The sequence below is a fragment of the Lutjanus erythropterus genome, chromosome 6, assembly GCF_056507025.1.
Source record: "Lutjanus erythropterus isolate fLutEry1 chromosome 6, fLutEry1.hap2, whole genome shotgun sequence".
In the NCBI taxonomy this organism is placed as follows: domain Eukaryota; kingdom Metazoa; phylum Chordata; class Actinopteri; order Lutjaniformes; family Lutjanidae; genus Lutjanus; species Lutjanus erythropterus.
Window position 1 is genome coordinate 35418384 of NC_139322.1, and position 20346 is coordinate 35438729.

General features: G+C 39.7%; 1 protein-coding gene across 2 annotated transcripts in view; it reads left to right on the forward strand.

Annotated features, from left to right (window-relative positions):
• LOC146325659 (copine-9-like) overlaps positions 1–19969 on the forward strand; it is a 110011-nt gene extending 90042 nt beyond the window's left edge. For both annotated transcript variants that reach the window (XM_084720064.1, XM_084720063.1), the window contains 4 exons: positions 3006–3108; positions 4151–4208; positions 10336–10409; positions 19743–19969. In XM_084720064.1, the coding sequence (XP_084576190.1) occupies positions 3006–3108; positions 4151–4208; positions 10336–10409; positions 19743–19925 (418 nt within the window). In that variant the 3' untranslated portion in view covers positions 19926–19969. The remainder of the gene's footprint in view (positions 1–3005; positions 3109–4150; positions 4209–10335; positions 10410–19742) is intronic.
• The last annotated feature ends 377 nt before the right edge of the window (positions 19970–20346 follow it).

Consider the following 20346-nt stretch of genomic DNA (forward strand, 5'->3'; position numbering starts at 1 on the left):
TCCCAGAACAAAGGGGTTGCCATGGTGTGGAGGAGGATCAAATCCCTTTTAACTGAGTTTTTATGTAACTTAAACCAAAAAGTATTTTATAATAGAGATTTCAAAGTTTAATGCTTGTTAAATATAAATATATAATTATTTTGTATCAAGACTATTAGCCTAACATTTGCTGGCCACTGTGGTTACAAATAATGTGCCATATATTGTTTAGTTGTTGCTTGGTGCACTGAGCACCATAATGGCAGTGATAGCAACATGCTAGTTAGCGTGACATGTTGTTAGCATATATATAGTAATGAACTAGGTAGTGAATGCAAGGATGGCACCCATCAGTGAGAGTTGCTTGCCTGGGGCATAAGCCAGAAAAAGTTTTCTAGCTTTTGGGTTTACTTCCTGGTTTTATTGCCCACTGAATATTAACAGTAGTCTTTCCCCACCCACGAGTTCCCACTCCGCTCATAGACTCAACATTAGGATGACATAACAGATTTTTATTTATTTTATTTTTATTTTTTCCAGCTCAAGGAAAGTTTTGCAAACATAAAAACTCCATGGATCAAATATTCTTAATATAAAGAGCCATGACTGACCTTTTTCAGTTTGAAGTGTCTTGTCAACAGTTTTACTCATGTCTCTTATATAATGGTGGCCTGTGCGGGAAAATGGTTTTGGGCCAGTGTGGAATTTTTTGCTGCAGTACAGCAAGTGACCAGTGGCAAAAATTGGTGGCAGGACTGAGCAGCAGTGCCCTGTCTAGTTCTATCGTACGTCTGTGGTTGTTAAGTTACTTGTTGTAAGCTTAGATGTTGTAGACAAGAACACGTCCTTGCTACAGAGGACTTTGTTGAATGTGTGGGTGCAGATACAGAGGGGCTGGTTCTGGGATCCTGGACTACACTGCTGACTCTTGTTGGTTGTCATGGACCTGACCCAAGGAAACACCAGTGATTGAGAGGATTTCCACCTGATCACCCTGCATTCCTATACAGACAAAAATCCATACTGAAACCATGCTCTTTTGTCTGATAAAACACGTCGGACATAATTTAGAAAAGTTTGTCATGAGAGTGGTGTCTCTTTCCAGTGGCTATTGGTAGGTCTTATGGAAACAGATAAAGGCCCACAGTGATGGTGGATGTTCACTTAAGGGGGCTTCGGCATTTACATGAAGTGCCAAGGCAGGGCCAGGCAAGGCATTCAAGGCAGTTGGGCCATCCAACGTAGTTTAGCCTGAACAGATACAATGTAGAGCATCAAGCTGCCACGGATCTGCTTTGTGTTTGGGTGAGAGTGGAATTTAAAGGCAACTTAAATTCACAGCACATTATGTCAGGGTTAGAGAATGATGTCAGCTGTCAGAGAGCCTAGTAGATTTATGACAGCACAGCCTGATACACATCCCTCAACATCATTTAACATCAATACTGGACTTCCAAAAGAATGCTTAACCCACTTTTACCACATCAGCATACTGACATCAGTTATACAGCAATATCTAATACTTGCTAACAGTAGCTAACATTAGCTGCTATAAGCTACAGGTCACACCCAGTGTTGGTTATAAGGCACAACAAAGTCAAGTGTTAGAACACACAGATTACTATATAAATGAAACTGTTACTGGGAAGACTGATGTTTGTGTGATGCCTTTCAGGCTGTGCAAAATGCAACAGGATCAGACAGGTTTATGTTTATAGTTTATGTTTATGTTTGAATTATTCGAACATTTGAGGTTCCAGCTATGATTAATTTTGCATAAGCTCTTTCAGATGTTAACTATTTACAACTGCAACATAAAATGCAGTTACAGTTATCAAAAGCAGGCAGATGTCTGATTTATCCTTTCAATAAATGTATTTATTTAATAAGCTAATTTGAAAATAAAGAATTTCAAATAAAAAGGAATTATGAGCCTTGTAATGTATATTCATTATTCATGTTTGTTTATTAGCTGGCACCCGGCCTTGTATCTCTAGCTTAAATCAATTATCACTCTTTTAGCCCCATGCACTAAACTTGTGAGAAAGTAGTGAAAAAATCTACACCTTGATACATCTACCGTGTCTACAGTAGTAAAAGATGCAAAGCTGTGATTGGACAAGTGCTGTTTGGGGGAGGGGCTTAGCCAAGGGCCAATAATACAGAGTTACTTTACCAAGATGTTTATTATATAATAACCTAGGGCTGGGCAATATATCAATATTGTACTGTATCACGATATGAGACCAGGTATCGTGATAGATTTTGCATATCATTATATTGTGATATAGCATAAGATATAGCATAAGTGTTTCTTTAAGTTCTTTAAGTGTCTCTTTTTCTGGTTTTAAAGGCTGCATACAATAAAATGATATAATTTTCTAAACTCTGTCTATTTGCCTGACGATTATTTAGCAAAAAATCTCATTGGATACATTTTGTAAAAAAACTAGCTACCCCTACAATATTGTTGTAATATCACAGTATTTGGTACAGCGCATGTTGTCGATCACAAGCTACATGATCAATAATTATCAATACTGACCAATATGAAACTTCTCTATTGTGATAAGTTTTTCAGTTGTATTGGTGTATTTGGTTTAGTGTCACTCTGCACAGACCGTGTTGACTGATTTGGTGTCTTTTGCCAGTATCCACACATACAGCCAAAGGGTTTGGTAAATTAGCACCAACGAGGACTGTGATATTATCATGGGACCAGAGTGTTTTTCCAGTCGGTTACATCGCAGCATGCAGTGAGCAGAACAGAGAGAGAGAAGGCCAGGCAAGTGAAGGGCAAAGGGTCAGACAAATAAGTTACTGTGTGTTCAGAGCTGATTCAACCTTGTATACAAGTCCTGAACCACCGTATGGAACCCTATGGAATAATGTATGAGACCAACAGGGTGGTGTGCTTTGTGTTTTCCTTAGTAGTCTGTTATACAAGTGCACACGCAGAATGTTAGCTCTAACCAGTGTGTGTGTGTGTGTGTGTATGTGTGTGTTTGTGTGTGCACTTTCCCCAGCTGTGCAGCAGAGATTACAGATGGCTCTCAGTACTTTGTCCTGTTGATGATCACAGATGGAGTGATATCTGACATGGTCCAGACCAAAGAGGCGGTGGTCAATGTGAGTAGACAAACACACACACGCATACACACATGCATGTGCAAACAAATACACACAGAGAGACTGGCGGACAGAAGTGCTTTTCCCTCAGTTACTCCATCCTCTTGTCTTTTTGCGTGGGGGTAAAAAGCTCCATTATATTTGTGAAGAACGATGCTTTTTCATGATGTCTGAATAAAAACAGCTTGGCGTGTCCCAGCAAACAACATCCTGTGATAAGCAGTACCTCAGGAATGAAGCACTAACACCAAGATACAGCGCAGATTTTCTCTTTGAGATTCAAGTCCAGCAGAGGAAAAGACATTTTTTCTCGCACTGTGACTGATGTCGCTTTTGTGAAGAGGTCAACAGTTGCTTCAGTAACTTGTCAAATTAATGTTTGAGATGTGCCTGATCCAATTAGGACGACTCTGAGTGATTTCTCTCATGACAGGCAGTGGAGAATATTGAAATTGAAGTTGTCCGTCATTTTCTGACTCCTAATTATCTTACATGTCCAGTGTTAAATAAAAACTTAGGTGAAGTCCATATCATACTAGTCCTCTTTCCTGAGTAGCCTCACAACTTAAGGGGATATATTGGATTATTTGAAACTTAATGAGGTACTTAATGAACATATTACCAACAATACATGGAGGTCAGCATTTCCCCAGTTTGGGGAATGTACTGATATGGATGGGGTCAACAGCAAGCATATACAGTATAAGCAAGCAAGATATTTTAGCCACTTCAAAAAGGTCCACCTAAAAAAGAAATACTGTCAGTTTAAGTGTAAGCTATATGTGAAATATTCTCACTACTCTACTTTTCGTTTTTAGTTTGGGGAGAACAATATTTGGCTTATATAATGAGCGTCTTTGCTTCTCCAAACTGGGGACATGCTGACTGACATCTACTGTAGGTAATACACTGACTGTCCATAAGAACCTCATACAACCCTGCATCAAATAATCCAAATGATCTCTTTAAGGTTTTAAAGATAAAGGTACAGTAATATAGTTGTTTTCAACAGGACTGATTGTTCATTTTCTTTCCTGTACAGGCAGCATCACTTCCCCTTTCCATAATTATCGTGGGTGTTGGACCGGCTGAGTTTGATGGTGAGTCTTCCATTTCAGAAGAGGGACCAAGTGTGCCCACATCCAGACAAAAATATTCAAGTGAAAGACCAAAAAAAATCACTCGAGGGTAGAGAGGAGAAAGTCTGCGCACTGTTAGGCTCCAAATAAATATTTTAATTCTCTTCTAGGACATTCCCTTCAAGGCAGCGTTTTGATCTACAAGATCCTCCTCGGGACATAATTTTTCATGTCAAAATGTCTCTGTCATGACAGGAGACGAAGGTTGCACTCAATGACAAGAAATCACTTTATTTGCAGGAGGCAGATCATTGAATCAGTGTCACAACTTTGCAGTGGATATTCCCCTGTAAATCATGTTCAGTTTGAATTAGTTTTAAAGGAAATGTACTGTATATAATAGGTACTTTTATGAGGAAACTGCTAATGGAAAAAATCTGTATTACTGTAGACAGTGTCAACAGGAAATGCTTTTATTTTGAAGAGCAAAGAAGTAATATGTTCACTGGTTTTGTTGCTAGTTTTTGTGATGATGTCTTTATGGGATGTTTGGTGCAGAGGTCTGTTAGTTTCTACTATATTGCTTTGTAAAACTGCAGCATGTTGGCAAGTGAAATGTTCAGTGTTTTTGGTTTTGGTCATTACTCAAAGCCTTCACTATACGATACTTACATGACAAACTGATCCCACTTTAAGGGGATAGTTTGGTTTGTATGAGGAACTTATCCACAGTCAGTGTGCTATCGATAATAGATGGAGATCGGCATGTCTCCAGTTTGGAGAAGCAGCTGGAGTACTAGCCTAGAAGCTAAGTGAAGTACTGCGTACATTGTGTAAAACCCATGCTGGTACTTTTCTCTGCTTCTCCAAACTGAGAGTGAACCTTCAAAAAATCCTAACTATGCCTTTAAAGTATGGCATTACACCTGGAAATGCAATCAGCTACTTAACAATCAACGAGCATCCAGCACTGAGACAAGGCAGATGGAAGATGGAAGACCTTAGTTCACCATAACAGCTGTGAGCACCGGCCTTTTTCACATATCAAATGTTAATACTCAGTCTTCTCAACAATATACAGTCAAACAGTTACAGCAGTATCACTAAGTGGCTACATCTAAATATAAAGAAAGGAGGGATTAGTAGATATCTACAACCTTATAAAAAAAAAAGAGTATTTAGGATTTAAGTACAAACTGTGAGCATCAGACAAGGAAACAATCATTGAACAGTAAATACTCTTCATACAGTAGTCCAAAAGCAAAAATTACAGATGGACTTCTGGATTGTATTCTTCATTCGGACCATTAAAGGGTGTATAAAAGTCCCTTTACATCACTTTAGATCATTCTGCTTTAACTATATGATGCCTCTGTGTAGGAATGTGTATTAACATCTAACAATGTGAAGAAATTTGATGAATTATCATGGTGTTTCCACACTTTCCCTTGTTGCAGTGCTGGATGCTGATTGATTGATATGGAGGTGATTGTCTTACCAGATGCGATATCAGTCACCTCAGAGTGTATCATCTGTGTGTTTGTTATTTAAGAGGCATCTCCACTGCATGACTGTGACGCTGATGAAGACATGGCCGTCCAAAATTGTTTCGTCTTCTGTAAATAAAGTGACGACTTGTCATCAAGTGCAACCTTCCCCTCCTTTTTAATCACTAGTCAACATAATGAGGATAACACAACAGGGGTAAAGGAACACACAGTTTTTTGAATTAATGAATATACTGTATACAAATTAAATAACTGACTCTTCATGATCAGGACTTTGTTGTTGACAATCCTTGTATGCACAGTATGAAATATATGAGGCAACTGACTTTCGGTAATTTTCTTGCCAAAAGCGTGCAGCTGCAGTCAGAGAGAATTACAAGATCAGTATCATCTTTCCATTTAACAAATTAATTGTTTTTTTGTTATCACACTGGAGGAGTGCAACGACATATTAGTTTGTATAAAGCTGACATGGCGAACTTGTTACCAGCAATAACAGACATGGAGCAACATTAACATTCAACAAGTCCAATATGAATTGAAGCAGTGAAGCTGCAGTTTGTAAAATCAAACCAATGAGCTGAAAGATGCTGCAGAGCTGAAGAGAACTGTGTAGTCAGGTGATTGACTCTTAGATAAGCCTCGCTGTTGCTGCTCTTGTCAGGCTTTCCATCGCTGCACGTATGCAGTTATAATGATAACGGTGGTAGATTTACCACAAGATTCTTAGTCATTTTTGAAACAACAGGCCCTTGATTTCAAACAGAAACTTGTTGGTGATCTTTGATTTTGCCATCTGAAATGACTACCAATGACAGATTTTATCCGCTGCCGCTAGCTAATTAAGCTAACTTTAGTTCAATGAGTTGGTTTTTAATTAAACCTTTATTTAACCAGGAAAGCCTCATTGAGATAGTCTTCAAAAGTGTCCCGGCCAAGACAGGCAGCAATGACAATGAGTTATGGACAAATAAGATATGACAGAATAATACAAAATATGTTTAACATTTCAAATACTGTAATCTACTAATAATCTAATCGTTTTAAAAATTAATCTTAAAAAATATTTAACTGACTATATGTCTAAAACTATAACAAATAATCCAAAGGACCAATCCAAAAGAATAATTAAATGAAATTAGCATATTAATAATCTCAAATAAGTGGGTAACACTGGTTGGCGTTGATTGGAACATCCCCAAATCCATTAAAATCCAACAAAGGCCAGAGCTACCAATATTAACCTTAATTTACTGTAACATCCAGAACTGGCTTTTTCAAAGTGGAACTAAAACACTGTGACTGTATTTTGCATCTTGTGACCTGACCAAAGACGTAACCTCAATGATGTTAATGATGTGTTCCTTGGTCTTGAAAGTAACACTCGGTTACCAAGCTAGATAGTGAGCTACTTCGGCAAACATGGTAAAATTTGCAAATTACATTAGGACAGATAAATGTATCCTTTACTTTACTCTTATTAGAGCCCTATGCACATGTCTTTAACATGTCATGCTAATGGTTGCTATTGATTGATCTTTAAGCAACAACAATGTCCAGTTGATGGATTGGACATTGGTAAGGTTTTAGGTAGGCAGTGATTCAATCCAAATTTAATGTTTCTCATCAATACATTTTAAATATATCCCAACATGATTATAAACCATAAACAATAAGGGGATCTACTCATCAAGATGTTATGCACTAGCTCAGCTGGTCCTAGTCTCTGTGGTGCACCTTTTCCAATATAGTCATGCAGTACCAGACAAATGGAGATCTTGCTGTCTACTGGTCGTCTGGGGAGGTCTAAAGGCAGGCTAGTTGTTTTTCTGTTGGCGAGTGCAGCTGCTAACAAACCAATAACCCTTACATTATTTTCAAGGACACACCTCACACGAAACAATGCTCTGCCTCCTTTCTCCTCTGTAGTGAGCACCTAATGTCTCCATTCCAGTATGAAGAGTCTCGCTAAAAACTTGAGATTGGTTCAGCAATGCAGTTTTTTTTTTTTTAACTTTCTAATTGTTTCAACAAAGTTTTAGCAGGAAACACTGGGAGACTGTCCTCGGTCTCTATTGAGCGAAGTGTTTAGAGACTGACCTGTGAGTCTACTTTCAATAAGACATATAGCTGAGCAGAATTTGATCGACCACAGGAAGCAGCGGCATTGGGAGACAACGTGCACTGAATGCATTTGAAATGTAAACGGTTTTAATTAGATTCAACAACCTTGACACTGCAAAGACGCTACTCTGTGATGTTTTATTTCAAAGGCAGTGTTCGACTTTGGCCTTGACTTTTCGCAGACTTGACGAGCCTCTTGTGAGCAAACAGGAAACCATTATAGCAGCTCGATCATGGTTGGTTCTTTATATACAGTGTGCTGTTACCCTTCCCAGGAGAGCTGCAGCAGAAAGTCACTGGGGTCAAGTGTGCCGGCATCTTACAGGCCACAGATCAATGACTTTTCAGAGGGGACTGTTTGTGTTAGTGTGTGTATGTGTGTCAGTCTGTTGCTGCTCAGCGGAGTGTGATGACTTATGCCTCATCATTGTGTTGGACGGCCCATCATTTTCTCCTTGTTTAAGGAATTGGTTGTGAAAGCACTCAGGCGTGTTTGTGGGTCACAAGGCCATCCCTGGTTAATAGCACCTCAGAGTATTTGTGTGTGCATGTGCGTGTGTGTGCCTGTGTGTGTATATGTGTCCACACCTGACTTCCAGGTCTAATTGCCTCTGTCTGTTATTTGCTCTGTCTTGAGTCTCTGCACTCCATTTCTGAACGTTTGTGTGTGAGTGTATTTAGGACCTGTGTCCACATAGTGTTTTTTTTGTTTTTTTGTTTTTTTTTTTTATGGCAGAAATGCACTGGCAGGGTGCTGCAGATCGCTGGGATGAAGCACCTGTCAAAATAAAAAAAAATTGATTTGTAGTACTGTTCATCTTCTCTTTTTTTTGGTGTGCATTGAAATTTGGAGTTATGAGTCTAGAGTTGTCTGCTTTCTCCTCAGTATAATGGGACTAAATGGCACTCAATTTGTGGTGCTCAAAGCTCTAAAAACTACATTTGAAAAATTCAAAACCAGTGTCTCTCTCCAAAAATCATAACCACGACCCAGTTACTCATGATAATCCAGAGACCTTTTTGTGAGCAGTTTCATGCAGGAACTACTTTCATTCTGCAGTAGAATCCACTGGAACTACTTTAGAATCTATCAGAATGACTTTGTTTCTGCTTGTGTCATGATTTTTTGAAAAGACACTGGTTTTGAAAATTTCAAAACAAAATTTTGGTGCTTTGAGAGCTTCAAGGTGAGCACCATTTAGTCCCATTATGTTGGAGAGAAGGCAGACATCTCCAAAACTCTGCAGCTCACACCAAAAAAATCTAGATAGACAAATAGCACTACAAGACAGGGGAGAAATGTGTGTTTTGAATTTTTGGGGTGAACTCTAAACAAAACACCAAATGTGGATTGTGTTTTTGTAATAAAAATATCTTGAAAATTCCACTGACTGCTGTTGCACAGTCAAGCATTGCCCCTTTGTTTCTTATTTGTTTCTATTTGACTTTTTTTCACTATGAACACCAACCAGATGCTTGCTCTCGTGTGGCTCTTATCCACAGACATGTGCAGACTTGGTTTGACTCAGCGTTGCGGGGCTTTGCATCTGGCCTGTCTGCTTGAAGGGCTCATCTTGAGTCGAGCAGCTGTAAGGCTGAAAACAGCGTGTTTGTATTGTAAATGACTGAAATTAAATGATTAATCCTTTTTTTACCACTTTCCCTGTTGGGCAAATTAGTTGCTACGTTTACTTGCCCAACATGATTTCTTTTTTTCTTTTTGCATGCAAGCTGGCAAGCTTTATTTTTGAGCCCTGAACTCTGCTCCATTTTCTACCGTTACCAGGGTGACGACGTACATGTGTTGCCTGAAAAAAGCAATGGTGATGACACCAGTGCCTTTCTGAAAAGTTAAGATATTTTCAACAAGAAGCGCTCAGCGGGGGAAACACAAAAAAAAGGCGAGGCACTCGGAAAACAATTGGGAACAATTGAAAAAAAGGACACTAGCACTAAGAAAGAAAACACTATATGGACACAGGCCCTGTAGCTCCAAGCATGTCCCTTTCAGTTCTAGTGTTTGTCCACTAACATTTTCTGGTTGTGTGTGTGTCTGTTTGCTGATTTGACCCCATGTTGTGCTCAGCCAGTGCCAGACTTCCCGGCTGTTTTGTCTTTTTGCCAGAAACAGGATACACAGTGTTGTGCAGGTGCTGTTTTTGAAGAACGCTCAGAATGACTCTGAATCTCCATCAGAGCACAATTTGGCCACAGTTGAAACGGCTGTCTGAAAGTGCTCCTGTAGCTACACTTTTCAGCTATTGAGCTTTCCCCTCGAGTAGCCAGAATTATTTTGATTTTCTGACCTGCGGTGTAATTGTGCATCATTTTTGCCTAAGACATTTTTTTAATGCATGAACCACTCTCCGCTGAATACCTGTTCTTTTTCCCCATGCTGTGTTCCACTTCGGCAATTACTCTATAAAAATACAGAGGAACATCCTGTACCTTCTTTATATTCTCCCTTGGTGGTTCCAGTATTGAGTCATCCTCTCTGTCGCTCTCTGTCCTTTTAGCTATGGAGGAGCTGGATGGAGATGAGGTGAGAGTGTCCTCCAGAGGACGTCTTGCTGAGAGAGACATTGTACAGGTATGCATCTTAATTCTATTTAACTTCGCAGGTTAGACAGGAGCATGTTTCTGTCAACAGCAGCAGCATGGGGGAGTTCTCCCTGAAGGCAGATTGCTTACATTCATAACACACAGTGGGGACTGCCTCATACAATATGCATTATCCCTCTATAGTGGGCCACTGAGCAGTGTCATGCTGTCTGATTCTGGTTTAACTTGTCCACACAGCTCAAATGTCCACTCATCCAAAAGTGTCCCAATATGAAAACCACAGATCTGATTCATATACAGTAAAATAAAAGATAAATAAATCAGTTTTTTAAAAATTAGTAAAATGACTACATTACTGGATAATGCAGAGGTTTGTGTAACCAGCTAGATTCAGGCCGTCCTGTCTCATAATACCACTTTGTATCTCAAGAGGTGATGGTGAGTAACTGTAGCGTCCAGTCTGCCCTGGGTCCAAAAACACTGGGGTGGTTTTCTTGCCAGGTTTTGCTTCTGCTGGCACCCCGGGACTGACCTCGCATTAACCCCCGCTCAGGCCTTCATAGGTGGGCACTGACCGATGCCCAGCCTTCCTCTTGCTCCTCTCCTGTTTCACGCCTCGCCAACGTGTATTTTTATTCCACTTGATTGATTGATTTGGAGTCCAAGTCTTGGCTCAAGCTCCTGTAAATCACCCCTGCATTGTGTTCCCTGTCGTCAAACTGGACACCACCGGTCTTGGGGGTTGTTGTTGGTCTTGATTTGGCCGTGTTCGCTGGGAGGCTGCCATGCCCTGTTCCACTGCCTGCTGTAGTGCCCATTTCAGGGTCACTCTCTGCCAGCTTTCACCGCTGCCCCCCTGCAAGCCCGGGTCTGAAAACCTCCTCCAGTCAGCAGTCCAAAGCTCCTGTGGTAGCAGTGTAAACACCAACACTCACCCCGTGCCCCAAGCTCCTGCTCCAGGTACAGTCAGCTTTAAAAAGCCTACTAGCTGCATGGCTGCCTGAGCAAACTAACTAATGACAGCCACCGTTAGCAGCAGCAGTAGTTACTCTTATTTGGAGCAGAATTTGGAGTTGAAAAATTAAACGACACGAAAGTACCAGATACTGTACTCGATCTCCATATTAAAGGCAAGGCAATTTTATTCATATAGCACCATTCATACACAAGGCATTTCAAGGTGCTTTACAGAACTTGAAAATACATTCAAATAAAAACATTAAAGGAACAATGAAATTGCAAAATACCCAACTTTACAGCAGAAATAAACATGTTTACAGTCTGTAACCAGAAATGGTTTTAGTCAGTGCAGCTAATTCATGACAGCTGTACGAGGGGTGAATTTTTAAGTAACTCACCAGTTTAAATTTATGCAAAGGCTTAAAATTATACATAATTAAGGGTATTTCGGGTGAAAGGTAGCCGCTAGCCACTAGGCATTTGGCCGGCTGAGATCCTCTCAGGCTCCACCTCTTTGGCTATTTTTGGATCAGACGTGAGATAGCCAAGTAAGTCACTGCCAACATGGTGACAGCCAAAGCCACCACACTGAGCTCTTCAGAAACCTATGGGTGATGTCACGGAGGCTCCGTCTACTATTTATTTTGAAGATTTGGAGTATGAATGTGACAGGTAGCCAACTCTTACATATTGCACCTTTAAGATTTGATTAGGTTTGGGCCATCTAGACCATTCAGTCCTTATTTTATCAAATTGCAGTATGATAGATAATCACTGTTTAATGAATAGAAAAATGCTGAAAAATGAAGAGAAAAGTGTGTGGAAGTAGACAGCTCTTTATTTAAAAAATTTGGAAACATGTTTCACTTTTCATTCTCTGTATAAGAATAATGAAACTAAAGTGTCATTTGCTGTCCAACATCACAGGCAAAAAATCTGCTGTAAAACAGAAGTTGATCTGTGTGTCCTGTAATAGGAGAGGTAAGAAGAAAAAGCGGAGCACTCTGCTGCAGTGTTAACATCCCGTCTCCACTAATGGAGAATACCCTCTCTGCTACAACACTAGTACTCATCATTATCCGCAACTCTGCACCGACACACGTCTGTTGAAATGAAACAAGATCCTCACTTCAACATGATCCGTGCCACGGCTGCGGTCATGTGATTATTTTCACAAAACAGGTCACATTACTCAAATCTCTCAACACAAGCTGACCATGGCTGAATTTAAAGAAAAACAAAAAAGTAGAAAAGTCTTAAATGGCCACTATAAAAACTGGCCAAACAAAGTAAGGCATTTCCTTCCTCATCCTGCCCTTGAAGACACTTCTTCTATTATTATTTTTAAACTCAACAAGCAAGAGCAGCTCCTTAAAAAAAAAATGTAAAAAGTTTAGCAGTGAGTTTTATAAAGAGAGCGAGCAGTAACCCCATCAGGGATTGATAAAACCAGAACTGGCAACAATAAACAGTAATTTCAGAAAGCCTTTTACAGATATGAGAACACAAATAGGAAGCAAATACATTTTCCCTTCGATAACAATGTACTATTGAATTTTTGTGTAGTGTGGAGATGACTGGCCAGTCAGCTGGCAGAGCACAGGGTACGATGATAAATGAGCGCTCACTATGATAAATATATAGTGTCTAGTGGTTGAGAGGAGGCATGTGAGTTTATATAAATTGCAGAAATTTAATTCCAGCAAGGTGGCAGTGATAATGTATTGCAAAAAAGCATGTAACATTAACATCATGTTAATATAATGATAATCATAATATATTCCTACATACTTACAATGTTTGACTTAATTGCATTGCTCTGCAGTCAGTGAACACAGAGAACCGACCTGTTTTGTAAAACATTTGACCCCACGCCGGGTTAATAACTGGATAATTTATGTTTTCCCTTCTAAAGCTGTATTGATATTGCTATCATGTTTTCACAGTCCCGTCCCTCCACTTTGTTTCACTAACAGCACTAATCACATTTGCATGCTCACAGTAATCCTTTGATTGCCTTTAACCTTATTATGACACTAATTCAATCAGGATGTTTACACTCGTGGCAGGAAAAAAAAAAAAAAGACTAAGTTCAGTCACTTTACATTTCCATGCATTCATGTTGTTAATGATTCTAAATTATGGCTGCCTCGGTGCTGCGACTGCTCCCATTAAACCTCCACCTGTGTACCATAAAGTGATGTACAGTCAAGTTATGTTTTTGTATTAAAACATGAATATTGAATGGACAGGATTACTTACATCTTTAGTTATATGCAACAATTTACAATTTGAGAATGTTTTACACTACAGCAGACAGCAAACTTGAACACCAACATACTGTTGAAATTTTGTCCAGTCAGTCCTCCACTGATCTCCAAGGCCGTATCCCACAGGACTGTTAACTGAGCTAGCTTGCTGATGGCAGCACAGCACAGTTAGCAGCAGTGCACCTGAAAGAAAGGTCTACGTTGCAACAATCCGAAATGGCAAGGCAGAGCTCCCAAAATGTTTGAGATGTGTTTTTTTTCCCTCTCTGCAACTAACAAAGAAATGCAACCATGGTCAACTAAGACTCTTGACACAGACAGTTGAGGTAACTAGTACATGGCTGCAGATCTAATTAGGTGCTCAATCAGCAGCATGGGACACCCCTGGGCCCGGTGTGCCCCATGCACATGAAGTCAGAGCAGCAGTAAGTCTTTGTGGTAGGTCTTGTTACCCTCAGACACCTTTGCGTTGTTGCTTTTGTTTCCGTTTCTTTGGTTTTACAGCACAAAATCCATACAGCACATTTTAACATACCTCGTCCCTACATCACTGATTTCACACATTCCTCCCACCTACTTGTTTGAGTTGCTTTCTAATTATTTTGTTATTCAGTTATTCAGCGTGAGCCAGGATGTAAAGTCCATTTTTTTCAGATTTTTGGCCTTCTTTTTTGTTTGTTTGTTTGTTTTTTCCACAGTTTTTTTTTTCTCGCAGCCTCTGTAGTAAGTTGTGAACAAAATGTGTAATCAGTGGAACTGGTCTCGGGTAGGGCTGAGCAATTTTGAAAAAAAGTAATTAAATGGGTTTATTCTGGCCTATATTGCAATTTCGATTACATTTGCAATATTAGAGAGACTGGTAATTTTTACATTATTAGTCTCATTTTCATTGGAGCGATATTTATAGGGATCTGTACCAAACACAGCTGTTTTTTCTTAAGCCTGTAGAATACGGTATGTAGGCCAGGACACACACACACACACACACACACACACACACACACACACACACACACACACAACAATATTTAATTCAGAATGTTATTTTGGAACACATTTTGCCTCATGACAAAACATTGCAGCCACTGTCATTTGAAAGTTGCAGTAGGCCATATCGTGAGTTTGATCAAGTTTCGATTAATTGTTCAGCTTTAGTCTCGGGATGCCACTTTCATACCTGTTACTGTCTATAACAGGGTTGGGTGATTTCTACCCTATTGGCATGTGACGTTCTCACAGTGAAACATTGCAATGGATGATGAAATCATCAACATTGTTGGAAACACACTGATAGCAGCCTGCAGAAAAGAAACACCGCTGCAACCATTGCTGATTGTCTCGGGTTTGCTTCTTTTTATTTTCTGTCCAACATCTCAAAAAAGAAACTTCACCAACAACTTCTGTCTGGTGGTAACTCTGATGGGACACACTGCCTCAACAACAGAAAGCTTTTCAATCAGTGTTACAATGGTTAGAGGGCTCAGTGGTTGAAGACTGTCAGGCATCATGACGGACGACACCATCGTCCATCAGCCCAACCCTAGTCTGTAACAGGTATGAAAGGGGCATCCTCAAAAGGCTGAATCATTCACAGGCAATGATTTGGTGAGGTTCACCACTTTGTGAAACACGATTTGCAGTGTAAATGATTGCATTCTGGTTTTATTAGTTTTACACAGCGTCTCCAACCCCCAATCAGGGTTGTATTTTTAAATGCAACCTCTTTCTGACATGTACTTCACTGCATACATGTGATGTCTAAATAAGCACCTTAGTCAATTTTAAGTAGAAGTCATAAGAACTGTCTTTCTAGGTCTCACTTGCATGGCAAATCTAAACTGAATGCTGTTGTTAGATTAATGTAAAGACTAAAGCAGCACAAAATCAAATTTACAGAGAGGGGAGATTAAATGCAGGTCTTGTTCTGCCTCCCTAACAGCAGTGAAGCAGTTAATATATCTCTTAATTACCTTAATCATCTCTTTTGCACAAAGGAAATTAACTTAGGGTAATAAACCTTGATACACAGTGAAGGAGAAAATGTTAAAGTTATAACTCTTAAAGGGGAACTCAAATGTTCCCTCTCAGAGGCAGTTAACAGGTGTTGGGGAGTGGAACTGTATGTGTAAAAAAAACTTGTTTAAAACCTTTTGCATATGAAGGTGGAGCTGTGTGAGGTGATGAATGTCACTTGAGTCAGCATCAGTTGGGGCTGAATACGAGTTTGAAGATGAAAGAAAATCTAGAGGTGTGGAGCTTACCAGCTCTCATCTGTGCTGCAGGCTCCAGGCTACATTACCTGCAACTACCACACCTGAATCTCTCATCAGACTGTCAGTGGTCAAGTTGTATTGTGGTTGATGGAGGTGCCAAGGATTTGACAAGAAGAGTACAATGCTAAATCAGTGAAGTATTCAAAAATGCCAAAACTGTGCTGGATCCAGCTTCTCAAACATGAATATTTTCTAGTTTTTCCTAGTCTTCTATGATGGTAAAGTTAAATTTAATTGAAAAATCTGAATGTCAGACAGAACATCTTCTCTCTTGTAGACTATAAAATACAATAGTTGCAGCCCTAGAATTTATGACTTAATGATCATCTCTTATGAGCAAAAAAAGATTTTAAAAATACTGAGAAAGTTTCAGTGAGGAGAATGTTCTTATTTCAGGTCTGTCTGGAAAACAAATCGATAAATACTTCATGATGCAGGGCAGTAGACGTTCAAAAAAAGTTTTTTGACTTTCATCCGTTTCATCCAGCTGCACGGATAAACTTGTTAATATCCAGAATGACGCTTTACATATAGCCTGTGAGCAAACAGGATGAGTTACAACATAATGCCCTGTCACTCTATGACAGCATAAATCCTCCGTCTAATAAAAGATGAAAGTGATGAGAAAATGAATGCGGGGACTGACTGTGAAAAGTGGGGGCGAGTGTCCATCACAGTCATGATGGTCATTAATTAAAGCTTTCAGGGCAAGCTGCATCTAGAAATCCATCACTGATGCAGCCTGAGAGTGATAGAAAACACTTTTCTTCCTGGATATCATCATCACAGTTCCTCCTCCTCTTCTTCTGACTAGAATTGAAAAAGAAAATGTTGTAGCCTTAGTTGCTAAATGAAAATTGTTACAGTCACATTTTAGTTTTAGTCAAGATTTAGTCAGTGGATCTCAGTTTTAATTTTAGTCAGAATTTTAGCCAATGTTTTAGTCATAACTTTCTCAGACAGTTTCATGATAATGTAATGGATTTTAGGACATTTCTCCTGGCTGTAAAGATTCTGCTGAGAAGTGAGCTTTCATGTCATATAAAAATGGATGCTTAAGTCATTATTGATGCATCATTATTACTTTACAGACTTTTTGCTACTTGACAAAACAGACTTTTTTATATATTCCTGAGGTCCTCTGCTAAATTTGGCGTTTCATCAGTAGAACAACAAGTTATAATCAACAGTTATAAAAATGTATACAGTCTATCATTGAGGCAGATTAGCATTAACTGGGAAACATCACATTTATTCACTTTACATGAATCAAGTAGCATCAAAACTTCTTCAGTCAAACGATACCTGCATTCCATTCTTTTGTACCCAGATCCTGAAAAAATGGCTATTTGTGTGGTTTTGTCACAGAAAGGTTGGATTATTTGAGAGAAAACTGTGAGTTTGACTGATAATATGAAGGACCTAATAAAGCACGAAGAAAACTTCAGGGTGGACCATTTTTCATATTAAACATGGCCAAAGTGTCAAATAATGAGGTAAACAGAAACTGTAAACAAAAGTGTAAAATTTCAGACTCCCCTAAATGCAGCGTTTTCAAAGTTTTTTTTCTACTTTCAACAACTTGAGGCCAACAACTGACTTTGGCCTGTCATGATTTTATTTTTTTTTATTTATTATTTTTTCAACATAATTCTTGTCCCATTTGTGGTCTGATAAACAGTCGGTTAATCAAATTTGGTTTCGATATTGCTATATATTGCTATTTCTCAGACGGTACTCATAAGCACTCAGGGTGCTGTATTCTCACAATCACTGAGCTGTGCTAAAGTTGTCGGTAACAACATGTTAAAGTTCTCTGGCAATCAGAAAATTCTGTTGTGTGAGTTGCCAAAACTTCAGGCAGAGCAGCTGGAGGACATCACAGAGAAGACCAGAAATGTTTTCTCCATGAAATATATATATATACAGTTGAATAAAGTTTCACTCTGCGGTGTGTCTATGCGGAGCAGAGCTTACAGGCACGGGTCATGACCCTCAGCAGGCTTCTGAGGAGCTGGCCAATAACATGACAGTGGGCTTTTAGGGAAGAGGGCCTTAAAGAGACAGGAGCTAAAGCAGCTTGTTTTAGACAGAGGGTGAACAGAGGGGTTGCAGAAGGTGTCAGCACAAGAGGATGGCAGCACAGCAGGATGTTTTTGAACTGTGAATCATGCAAAGCTACTCTAGTGGAGCCCCAGGATGAAAATGCAGAGCTGGAAATGGGCATAATAGGTCCCCTTTAACATACGTGTTGTTGAATCAATCAACTTACATAACTGATCTTTACCTTGGCAGACAGACACTGTTGAGTAGTTCAGGTTCAGTATTGATATAAAACAGGTGTCCACAGGTCTCCGCTGCTCTTTCTTCCCACCTGACAGTCTGCTGGTGAAGATGAGGTACTTGTATTTGATAGACCAGCTGCCACCAGCAGCTCATGGTTCTGTTCAGCTTTTTAAATAGTGGAGCAGAATAGCTGAAAAATCCTTCACTTTGTGATAAAAGCACCACATTTGGCAGATGTGTTGATAGATTCGTGAAAAACAAATCTGGATCCTGGATCCATCACAAACTCACTGCCTGGTGGGTGTGATGGTCATTTTTCAAAATGGCCACCAACGGTTGCTCAAACCTTCCTTAATTGGTCAAACTGGTAAAACTATTTAGATCTGTTAGTGCTTTGAGATGACTGATACCATGATCTGGCCTATGTTACTCACCAGGCCATAATGAACCTAATTTTTATTCTCAATATTTTTTTCATTTACAGTGCTTTGTTGTTACAGTTTAGCCATGAAATAAAAGGACATAAAAAAAAAAACGTTTTTGTATAAAATTAACACTGTCATGCACCAGATGCCACATCTGTCCATCATACTCCTATCTGGTCTGATATAAGCTGTAGCATTTACATAATAGATGTCATCTGTGTTTAACAGATAGATAGAACCAGCAGTGTAATGTATTTCATGCCTGAATGTTGTTGAACATTAAAGGTATAGTTGGGATTATTTGAACTTGAGTTTTATGTGGTTCTTGTTGATTGTAAGTAAATTAGCTGCAGTAGATTCCCCCAGTTTGGAGAAGCAGAGAGAGGCACCAGCACAAAATCTTTAGCCACCTAAAAAAATCTATGTCAGTTTCACTGTACGCTATATATTTAGAATATTTTCACTACTTTACTTTGCCGTCAGACAACCTCATGTGACAGGAAATTGCTGTTATATAAGGCAAATATCATTCTCTCCATCAAACCAACCAAACTCCACTGGTGAAATCAGTAATTTTACTGTGGAGTTGTTGGTCTGGTCTGCTGCTAGATTTTCTTATTGTGTGACTTTGGCAAATCTAGACTATCCTTTTAAAACACAGTTGCCATACAATAACACAAACAAACTAACAGATTGAGACGACAGCAGACCAGAAACTCCTGTGTTCTGTGATGTAAAATTACTTATTTCACCTATGGACTTTGGTTGGTTTGTAGAGAGTGACATTTGGTTTGTATATCAGCGGTTTCCCATCACAAAAGGCTCTCAGACATTAAAGTAAAGTGGTGAAACTAATCTAGGTAAGAGGCTTTTTTAAGTGCCTGAAATGAAATTTTGTTGCAGACTCCATCCACAGCTCAGTTTTGGTGCTTGTGCCCTTCTCTATTTCTCCTAACTATCTACTATAGGTAATACATTCACTATGGATAAGTACCTTATATAATCCTTCATCAAATAATCCAAACTATCCTTATAACACGATAAGAAAAAGTTCTAGATTTTATTGAAGTAATGACTTTAGAGATTCTGTCAGCCGCACCATAGCATGTTTATAAAAGCACATACTATTCTGTCCTCCTGCTCCCAGTTCGTTCCATTCAGAGACTACATCGACAGATCTGGCAACCAGGTCCTCAGCATGGCCCGACTGGCAAAGGACGTCCTCGCCGAGATCCCTGACCAGCTGCTGTCTTTTATGAAGAGCCGAGGAATCGAACCGCGACCTGCCCTCTCATCCTCGCCGCTACCGGAGCTGCACCGGCACATCTGACCCTGACGCTGCCACTCGTCTCTGCCTCTCCACCCTGACTCTCTCTCTCTCTTTCTGACCCCCTCCACTTATCTGCACCCCCCCCATACAGTTATTTGTCACTTTAAAGGAGCAGAAGGATTGACCCGCAACTTACCCTCTTCCTCTCTTATCACCGGAGAAGCTAAACAGGCACATCACACCGACGCAGTGGGCGCTCATCCCTGACTCACCTGCTGCTTCACCTCATCTTTTCCTCTTTTACTCACCCTGTTATGGACTGTTTCTTTTCATTTACTGTATGAAAGGAGAGTGAGACTGAACCATGACTGTCCCTCTCCTCCCCACCGACTACCGTTCAGAGACTTTTTGAACTCCCCTCACCCGACATGTTTTTGCACAAAAGTTTCTTACATTTGTCCTTGTCCTCAGCAGGTGTTGA